The sequence below is a fragment of the Mandrillus leucophaeus genome, unplaced genomic scaffold (assembly GCF_000951045.1).
Source record: "Mandrillus leucophaeus isolate KB7577 unplaced genomic scaffold, Mleu.le_1.0 Scaffold1212, whole genome shotgun sequence".
NCBI classification, from domain to species: Eukaryota; Metazoa; Chordata; class Mammalia; order Primates; family Cercopithecidae; genus Mandrillus; species Mandrillus leucophaeus.
This window is the reverse complement of record NW_012100455.1, coordinates 296656-308002: the sequence shown is the minus strand read 5'-3', so window position 1 is coordinate 308002 and position 11347 is coordinate 296656. Positions and strand designations below refer to the sequence as shown.

General features: G+C 32.1%; 1 protein-coding gene across 1 annotated transcript; it reads left to right on the top strand.

Annotated features, from left to right (window-relative positions):
- Positions 1–4657: 4657 nt before the first annotated feature.
- On the top strand, positions 4658–5566 carry LOC105532995 (olfactory receptor 52E4-like). The gene has a single exon (XM_011971333.1). The coding sequence runs from the start codon at positions 4658–4660 to the stop codon at positions 5564–5566; it is 909 nt and encodes a 302-aa protein (XP_011826723.1).
- Positions 5567–11347: the final 5781 nt, after the last annotated feature.

Genomic DNA, 11347 nt, shown 5'->3' with positions numbered 1-11347 from the left:
ATCTCAAATACAGAACAAAATGGAGTCTCTTATGTCTACTTCTTTCTATATAGACACAGTAACAGGCTGATCTCTTTCTTTTCCCCACATTTTCATTGCTGTAATTGCTAAGATTCACTTGAATTCTCAAGGTTTTTTCTACTTCATCCAATATCACCTTTTTTCTGACCTTGGGTGCATCCCCAAATTTCCAGCAATTCTAGCCCAGGAGATTTATGAGCTATACTGTCTACTCTTTCCATTTTATTCTTGTAGTGCATACACACAAATATATATTCTTAAATTCTGACTGTTGAACATTACATAAATTATGAAAATGCATTTTTCTTATTGTCCTCCACCTAGTGACTTTAAAGAGCTGTGCAATTTTGAACAGAACACTTTTCTTTCTTAACTTGTAATTACTACTTACTTCCATACCTACCTTCGTGAGAGCATTACTGCCCAAAAGAAATTTGTAATGGTGAGGCAGATATTCTAATTTTAACTGTACAATTTATGTTTATGAGTTACCTTACACTATTAGACTCTCTTAACCTTAACTTTGTTTCCCTATAAAATTAGTATGATAATTGCATCTACTCATAGCTGGTATAAAATTTCAATAAGAATATTTATATAAAGTATTTAGCACAGTGCTCAAAATATATTTTCTTTAATGGACCTTTTGCTAGCATACAGGTTCAGTCAAATAAAGCAAATAAAGCAGAAAAATAGCTGTATGCATGCCTGAATTGGAGAAAAACATACATTGTTAAGGCCATCTCAACTGGTATAGTCCCAATTAATTAGGCCTCTGGCTTCCAGAAATTGGTTTAAATTTTAATAATAAAGTAATATGAAATTCAGTTGAAAGTGCAGAAGAATATGTTTGAAATGTTTTAGTAAGGCATAAAAATACTATGATAGTTAAAAGTAAATGATAAATTTGAAAAATCTTGGGTGAAGTAATATGGTACATCCTAGGATACAATCCTAGCATGGTGTGTGTCTGTGTACCCCTCACTGAATTCATCATTATTTGAAATAATTTCAATGATCAATAAACTCACTACAAACTATCACAAAAATACATCATGGTAAGCATTTTACTTAAAAGCTGATGATCTTAAATAAGAAAATAACAAGACCATGTTCTCTATTTTATTTTAAGCTCTCTGAGTGTAGCAGTGAAATATAGCAGTCAAATGTTAAGATTTTTGGCTTTCTTTATTATTTGTTTGAAATAAATTAATGTTCTATTCAAATAGAATATTCTATCTCCAATAATAAACATTTTATGAAAGTAAGTGATAGGATTTTAGTTTACTAAATACAAAAGATGACACATATTTTGACTAGATTTATATTTCATACCATTTTATTATGGAGCATCTGAAACATACGCAAACTAAATATAGAAGCATAATACTGTCATCCCCTAATTTCAACAAACATAAAGACTGAATTGCTTTCTCCAAGTTTGAATTTTATGTTTAAGGTAAAATGTACATATGTTTAAATGCACAAATAAAGATTCTGAATTTGAGCTTGGAGTATACAGAAGAATCTTTACTTATGTATCCTATAGCACTGTAAATATACAGAATCTTTCCATAATGTTACAGCATCCTCTTGTGTTCCTTCTCAGTCAATTCCTGACCCCTTTCAACACCTATCAACAATTGACCTGATATTTTCAGCACATACTCTCTGTGTGTGTGTGTGTATGTATGTTCTTAGGATTTCATATAAATCGTTTTGGTAACTAAGCAATTATTGGCTCAGCATAATATCTATGCTGTTGCATGTATAAGTAATCAATTTGCCTGAATCAGCAAATAACATTTCATTATGTAAACATTCTAAGATTAATTTTTCTATTCATTTGTTGATGGATCTTTGTGTTATTTCCACTTTGGGACAATTATGGATAAAGTTGCTATGAATATTCTTGTACATGTCTCATGTGAACATATGCTTTCATTTGTTTAGGAATAAGCTTCTTGGAGTTCAATTATTACATGTAATGATTGGTATGTGCATTAACACATTTATAAAAAATGATGATTTATTTCCAATGTTTTGATCTTTTCAATGGATTCAATATAGGAGAATCCATCGTTCTACATCCTTGTCAAAATTTGGATTTGATGTTATTATGCTTTTTAATTTCAGCAAGTCTTTCGAATGTGTGATATTATGTCATTATACATGTTAGGCACAATTAATGAAACATCATGATTTTGATAATTTTAATGTCATTTGTGTATTTTTCTTTACCAAGTATTATTTTAGGTTTCTTTTCTTCTTTTTGCATAGATTGTTCTTTTTTTTACATTTTAGTTGTAAGCATACTTACATATTCTTGGGAAAAATTGTTTTTCAAAAACAGAGATGATGAATATTTCCTCCCAGTCTGTGAATTGTATATTCACTTTATTAATTACACATCTTTCAAATTGGTAACATATAACAAGATATTTTTATGGTTCTTGTTTTTACATCCCGACTAGGAATCCATTACTTTCCACTGTGTTGTATAGATACTCTCCTTTGTTTACTCTTTAAATGCTGGAATTTGGACTGTGCACAGTGGCTTACTCCTGTAATCTGAGCAATTTGGGAGGCCAAGGCATGTGGATTGCTGAATTCAGGAATTCTGGACCAGCCTGGGCAACATGGCAAAATCTCATCTCTACAAAAAAGTACAAAAATTAGCCAGGTGTGGTGGCAGGACCCTGTAATCCCAGCTATTGGGAAAAGGGAGGTGGGAGAATCACTTGAGCTTGGAGGCGTTAGGCTGAAGTCATGTGTGATCGTGCCACTGGACTCCAGTCTGGGCAACAGAGCTGTCTCAAAAAACAGAACAAAACAAAATTTTAATTTGAAGTATTTAAAAATGTAGATATAACTCAAAAATGTAATTACTATTTTGCACGTATTGTGATGTTGGAATGAAGGTTTTTTTTTTTTTTTTAGTAGAAGTATATTCAGTTTCACTAGTACCATTGCTGGAATTGAATCTATCTTCACTGAAATACTATATAGGTTTCTTTATAAATATTAAGTTGAACATATAAAGTGTTTCCATTTCTGCTGTTTCTATACTATCCTATTTATTTTTCCATCATTATGAAAATACCACATAACCTTGATTACTCCAGTTTTTTAATAAGTTTAAAGTCTTTAAATACAAGACCCCCTTTTTGTTTCACTTTTTATGGGGAATTTAGCATATTCCCATAATTATTTTAGAATTAGCCTAAATTTATTGTTATATATTGAACTTGTTTTAGATTTATTGACCAATTTTTAGAAAATTGACAACATATTTCAGTCTTCCAAACCATGAATATGTAATTTTGGGATCTTTTCAGTTCCTCTGTCCTGTTTTATAATATTAGGGCTTATTGCTAAGTATTTCATGTTTTGATACTGTTGTAAGTGATTTTGTGAAGTTTTGCAAAACTTTAATTCAAAATTATAATTGTTTGCTGATAGTAAATAAAAAGAATTGATTCTTATATTTGCATAATTGATAAGCTAAATGCTTGGTTCTAAATGATTTCATTATTACCTAAAAATTCATGTTAATAATGAATAGCAAAGTTTACCTTCCATTCCAATCTTGATATCTTTTTTTTCTTAACACATTGACCTTGTTAGAATCTCCAGTAAACTATTAAATATAATTGATGCTAGTTGATATTCTTGTCTAATTTCCAATTCTATGAAAAACTTTGTGTTTCACCATTCAGTATTATATCAACTATAGGTTTTTCAGATTATTTTCATCAAATTGAAAAACTTATTTTTTCCTAGTTTATTTAAGGTTTTTTTTCCTCTAAATATCACACATGGATGCTAAATTAAATACTCCTACCTGTATTAAATACTTCTACCTCTAAACATAAATTACTTCTACCTGTATTAAAAGGGATCACATATTTTTGCATTATTTGTTTATGCATTGATCACGACTTTTCAACTGTAAAAGTAGAAAAATACTGATAATCAAGTCATCAACCAAATCAAAATAATCTCATTAAAAACTATGTATAAACACAGTCTTAGTAAAGAAGCTACAGAGAGATGTCATACCGACTGAGCAGAGACTATGAAAGGCGGATGGGCCTTTTGAGTGGATATCTTCTTGACCATTATAATTTCTTCTCATTGCAATCTTTCATTTTTTTTTTTAACATTTGGGGGAGTGTTAAATATCTGCTCAACTCAGTACCTAAGGTGATTTAGAGATATCATAAAAGTTCTTGTTACTGTACATGTCTTTGATTGAAACTAATTTAAATAAATAAGCATTTTACAGAAAAATAAGCTACGGATGATCATGAATCACTACATCATATGACCACTAGAAGAAAACTGCTTCTGACTTCCACAAACTCCATGAAATACTAAATGGGATAGTCAGTAATTTCAACGTCGCTGATAGTTACATTTCACCCTAATTCCTTTCTATTATGTTTTCAAGAGTTTAATTAGCATGTTGTTATAAATAGTATTATAAATTATAATTTATAGTATATAAATAGCATATAAATAGTATTATAAATTATAATTATAAATAGTCATATTTAACCACTATCTATTCCCTTATGTCTCCCCAGAAATACTGAAGAAGACAGTAAAGTATCTTCTGAGAATCCTCAGCAGGATGTCCTTTGTGAACGGCACTGCCTCTCATCTCACTGCCTTCCTTCTCCTGGGTGTCCCAGGTCTGGAAGCTTTCCATATTTGGATTGCCTTCCCTTTCTTTGTTGTTTATCTGATTACACTTGTGGGGAATTTCACAATCCTGTGTGTGATCAAGACTGAACAGAGTCTTCATCAATCCATGTTCTACTTTCTTGCTCTTCTCTCTTTTTTTGACCTGGGTCTTTTAACTTCCATCATCCCCAAGATGCTTGCCATCTTCTGGCTCAACCTTAGGGAAATAAGCTTTGAAGGCTGCCTCATCCAAATGTTCTTTATTCACACCCACACTGGTATGGAATCTGGTGTACTCCTGGCCATGGCAATTGACCGCTTTGTTGCCATCTCTTACCCACTGAGATATACCACTATCCTCACCAACAAAGTGGTAGCCATCATGGCCTCTTTTGTAGTGGGAAAGCCAGTGCTTCTTGCCATTCCCTTCTGTCCTTTTCTTGAACGATTGCCCTTTTGTGGACACTACGTTATCCCTCATACGTACTGTGAACATATGGGAATCGCTCGTCCTGCCTGTGCCAGCATAAGGGTCAATATGATCTATGGTTTATTTACCATTGCTACCCTGATCTTTGACTTAATCCTCATTGCCCTCTCATATGTTCAGATCCTAAAAGTTGTTTTCTGCCTTCCTTCCAGGGATGCCAGGCTCACAGCACTTAGCACATGTGGTTCACATGTCTGTGTCATCTTAGCCTTTTATACACCAGCATTTTTCTCCTTTATGACTCACCGGTTTGGTAGAAATGTTCCTCAGTACATTCACATCCTCGTGGCTTATCTGTATGTGGTAGTTCCTCCTTGTTTAAATCCAGTCATTTATGGGGTTAGGACAAAACAAATTCGGGACTGAGTTGTGAGAATGTTTATAAGGAGTGACTGAAATGTATTCTAAAGTTCATAAAGTATTTCAGGCTATCCTTCAGCTTGTATGTCACTCAGGGAATCCAAAATTGACACTGGGTAAAGGGCCACTTGGACCTGACTTCAGCCATGATTAGGGCCTCTGAAACTTACGCTCAGTGGTTCCTTTACCTAATTTCCATATTGACTTTCAATAGTTTTTTGCTTATTGAGAGTAAGACAAGATTGTGGGCCGAAGTAAAATAATGAAATGAGATTCTTGAATTTGTAGGGACAAAGATGTTCTTCATGTCACCAGTGAAATTATGTAGAAATTTGATAAAAAAGGAAAATTTTGGTGGAATACAATTCTTGAATCTTTCACCTATAAATCAACACCTTATAATTCTGTCCTTCAATTGCCTATTTTTCTGTCAATATTGATTGATCTAGGTAATACTCCTTAGTTTACTGCAGTGGGTTGTTGCCATCTGCTTGTTATTTATCTTTCAATTCTGTCTCTGAAAGAGTCAGACTCATTCTCTGTTGCCAACTCTACAATGATAACAAAACCAGAGAAGGAAATTATATAAAAATGAAATAAAATACCAAAATTTCTTCATAAACTAAGTTGTAAAAATTATTAACGAAATGTATGCAAATTGATTCAATGACTGCATAACATGATGATGTATCATAACCAGGTAGTGTTTATCTTATAACTACAGAGGCAATTTATGCATTTGAAATCCAACCAGTGTATGTGAACATATTATCAAGCAAAATAAAAATATATGATCTTCTTAATAAATGCATAAAAAGCATTTGACACAATCCATTATCAATCACTGATAACATTTCAGAAGGCTAAAAAAAGAGGAGAACTTCCTCAACTGGATAAGAGACATTTATCAAAACTGACAGCTTTCATCACACTGAATGATTAATGACTAAATGTTTATCTCTAATGTCAGGAAAAAATGCAAGGTTGTCACATCTATTCAAAATTCTACTGACAGTTTTAAAAAATGCATTAAGGCAAGTGAAAGGCAATAAAAATCTCTGGTATTGAAAAGAGACAAACTTTATAGATAGCATGATGTTTCTATGTAGAAAATCTTATGTAATCTACTAAAAGTCACTAGAACTAATAAGACATGAGTTTCAGAAGTTCACAGGATACAAGTTCACTACACAAACACTTGTATTTCTTTTATACTATTGGCATACTACTATAAATAAAACAGAAATACCATTTAAGACAACTGAAAATATAAAATATTTAGAAATACAATTATGTGTATATATATGTATACATATATATACACACATATATATATAAAACCTCCATAAAAATGTAAAAATACAGAGAGAAATTATTGCGGGCACACATAAATAAAGAGATAAGCAATTGTCATATGTGATTTTCAGCAAGCTACTATGGCAACTCGTTATAGAACAAATAGTTTTGAAACAATTAGGTAACCATATTAAAAAATATATACTTTATACCTTACATCCTATAAAAATGAAATTAAGATACATCAGAAGCCTAAATGCATGACCTAAAATTATAAAACTTTTAGGAAATGCTATGTAGAAGATCAAATACCAGACATATTTTTTAAATTAATGAACCGGATTTCACAAAAATTAATAGCTTCTGCTCTTTTAAACTACCATTGAGGGAATGGAAATGCAAATCTCAGACTGCAAGAAAATATTTGTAAATATCTGAAAATGGATTTGTGTTTCACATACAAAAAGTGTTTTATAATTAGGTAATTAATTATATACAGGAATCTAATATAGAGTTAATCTCATATGGAGTTTTTTTTTTAATATTTCTCTCTCCCATCCCCCACTTTCACCAAAGACAGCAGGACCAACCTACCTGCAAAATAAGCTTCAGTCCCTTGTAGTTGGCCTGATTACCCACAAAAAGTGCAGCAAGAATCATTGTCCACATAGGTGCTCCTAAATTGGCTTTGCTGGAACCTCTCACAAGGCCATTTCAGTCAAAGCCCTGAGAAAATAACCAGTTGTTCCAACTGTGTCCCATTATAAGAGAAAACACATTGTTATTAACTGTATGCAAACAAAATACATTTCCATGATTTAAGGATATTAACAATAGTTTACAAATTCTGGGGAAATTAGGCAGAGATAGAAATATGCCTCAAATTCTGTTTATGAAAGTATACTCAATATACTTACAGTATACTTAAAGGCTATAAATAGCTCCAAAGGAAAAAAAAAAAAATTCCAGATTCAGAAACTCTAAACAGAAAGAATCAGCAATATCTCAAACAACAAAAACAAAGAAACAGGAAAATAATTTCAGTCCTCCATTAGTTCAGTCCATGCAATCAACTCTTGCTCTGCTTCATAGTTTCATATTGGGTTAGCAATCTTTTGAAAACATCAACCTTTCAATTACTGCCCTGAAAGTTTTCTTTCTAATCCAATAGCAACATTTCCACTTACCAGAAACCTGCATTCAAGAGGCATTTTCATGAACTCCCCGATGGAAGCAAGTTCTGGCCTTTAGCTGATTATAAGTCACTTCTTGAGAAGGATCAAAGCAAAAAAAAATGTAGATGACAAACATATTAAGATAACCATAGTTAAAGACATAATTGACCAGGAAATGTGGTTATTTCTGTGGCATACAACAATAATCATATCTATTACTGACAACATGTATGAAGACATCAGAATTTTAGGAATCTCATACAATCCTGGAACACATATTAACACCACATTTATATAAATATAACCCAAAGGAAGCTAAACGCTACCTCAGATTTGGCAATCCTTTCTGCATCATTTTAACATATCTAATAAGTCTAGAAAGCTTAATATGTCTCTCTTTGACTTCAGGAAGCCTAATCTCCAAAAAGGTTAGTTTGAGGTCAAAAAGATTGAATTATAACTTGAAATTTTTCTCTTGGAAAACTTGCCAAATATCAATGTTTTAAGACACTTGATATCACAAAATGGGATCATACATCACTATGAGATAATCATGCATTAAGCAAAAGTTATAAAACAAAAGTGTTTACCTTTTGATAGAAAGGAGATTCAGTTTCCCAAATAATAAGACCTAACAAAGACAGCATGAGCCCAACTAAATCTGTCTACCCCCAACTCCATTTTATCCCTGCAGTCTCCTCAGGGAGTAAACAAAAATCTTTTATCTCATTAATATTACACAAATGTCTTATTCAAAATAGAACACCAAAGTTTACCTCTGTATAGTGTATTATTAAAGCTAAGGCTAATAAGACCTTAGAAATAAATCTATGTAATTTTAATCAGTTTTACCATAAGGTAAGATTTCCACAAACTTTTAATAAGCATTTCCAATTTTCTATTAAAGAGCAACTCAAGGCTCAAGAAAACCCTGTTATTCCAACACAAGGACCTGGATTACTGGCCTTGCATTAGTGTGCTTTTGATATTAAGATTTAACTTACAGAAAAACTCTGAACTAATCTTATGACTGAAAATTGGCCCTTACAATCTCACTTGCCTGCCTCTTCCACGACAGTCCTTGGACCTAGAAGGGTTGGATAGTTTCAATTTCTCACCTTGTATCTTATGAAAGTACTTCATTTTGATTGTCACCTCTTCATGAGAATGAAGATGAGGCTTCAACTGGGGTCAATGTTCAAAATTTAGCAGGGTTGGTTCCTTCTTCAGACCCAAGAGTTAAAGCCTTGTAATTTAACACAAGCATTAATTAATAGGATATTTATGTTACAGAAAATCCTAGCGTTCTCGCTAACATATTACAAGTTTAAACACTACAGTTTAGCATCTAGGAGCTACTGCCTGCAGCACTTGAAACCACTGTATTTAAGTAGGTTGGTTACTCACTGCATACGTCTATTTGCTATCCTGAAGTTAAAGAGAGACATATTAAGCTTTCTAGACTTATTAGATATGTTAAAATGATGCAGAAAGCATTGCCAAATCTGAGGTAGCGTTTAGCTCCTTTTGGGTTATATTTATATAAATATAAACAGAACTGTGTCCTAAAGCATAAAAAAAAGTGATAGGCCCTATGCTACACTTATCAAAGTAAAACAACTAACTTTTCTGTCCATCACTAAAAAATGGTAAATGCAAATATCAGTTTTGGAATTTAAATATGAGGATAAATAATCTTTCACTTAAATATTATACAACAAAACAAAGACAACATAAGAACAAGCACAGAATACTTTTTTTAATGCTATTTAAGAAAACATTATCACACAGTACCAAGATTTGTTTCTAGATACAGAATTGACAATGGATTAGGTAACTTTCACCACCAAAATCTTCAAACCAGTGCAACTCTTGTGCATATTTTGTTTTCAAGAACACACATGCAGGCCCCTCAGTGACATATGGCTTGTGATCAAAAATCACATTTTTGAGAATAATTTTGAGAAAATTATTACTACTTAATCCAAGTGAATATCACTTAATGTTAATAATGGTAAACACAACTAAAGTAGTTTGAGAGCAATCCCGATCAATATAATTTCCTTAAGGACAAGGCTAATGTTTCCTGAACATTAAAACTTTGTACCCATATCATAGTTTTTCCTCATAAAAGGAAAAGATCTGAAACCAACTCAAATTATTGACTGCATGGAATTACCTTGTAAATAAAGACCATTTAAACATGTTTACTCTCATCTACATTTTCAAATATTAAATAGTGTACTGTTTATGCTCAGAATTTATTTAAAAAGTCTTCTATGTAATTATGTGCCTGGAAACTTACAGCTCTCATCGTGCTCCAGATCAAGCAAAACCAACCAAATTCTACATGGATGGTGTTCTCCTTCAATTCCTGCAGCCTTAACAAATGTGGCCTAGGAATTCCAGATAAATAGAATAAATGATGACTTGTTAGAAATGCACAGGAAACAAACTCACTATTCACAGAACCAAATAAAAGCCTTCCAAACTAAAAAACATAGAGGTTTTCATATATATGCATACATAAGCAAAACTCAAAGGAGAAAAAACAGAAAACAAATGAAAATTAGAAGCAAAAACAAATAATCAGAAAACCAATCCCCAACTTTTTCTCCTACTCAATTAAACTTGGAGACTAAAGTATCATCCAGACCCTTAAAAAAGCACATGATGAACATTTTATTTCTGATACACAATGAAGTATCTTTAAGTTCACCAACATTACTATATATCTTGTGCAATTAAAAAATTTTCTGTAGGCACATGACCTGTAAGTACTTCAGTGCTAGGACTATCTATGCAGAAGAGCAAATAAAGTGTGAAACAAAGCAATGCAAACTTTTATGTGAAATTTGACTCCACACTAAATCTGGCTGTATTCTTAACACATTTAAAATAAAATACCAAACTGCCAATATATTCTTTACAATATTTTTTATTTTACCCATGAAGGTGTTAATTAGCCAAATTTCTCCACTTCTCTATCATATTTCAAAGAATATTTTATTGTCTAACCTTTTTCAACTTTCTATTTTTTTTCTGTATGTACACGAAGATAGACATACGGAGGAAAAAAACTGCATATGACTTACACAGACCATCCACAACATGCCTACGCTTTGCATTCAATCCCAGATTTTCTTCTTTTTCTTTAAATAGGCACTAATTTTATTCTAGGTTAAAAAAAATACCATACCAGCTCCTTTCTCATATCAACTTATTATCTTTCCTTTATACCTTCCATACCAAAAATACAACTTCAACTTCATATTCATACTTTCTCCACTTCTCTCCCCCCTACTCACTGATTCCC

Coding starts and splice junctions, on each gene's coding strand:
- LOC105532995 (XM_011971333.1), top strand. CDS start 4,658: ATGTCCTTTGTGAACGGCACTGCCTCTCATCTCACTGCCTTCCTTCTC.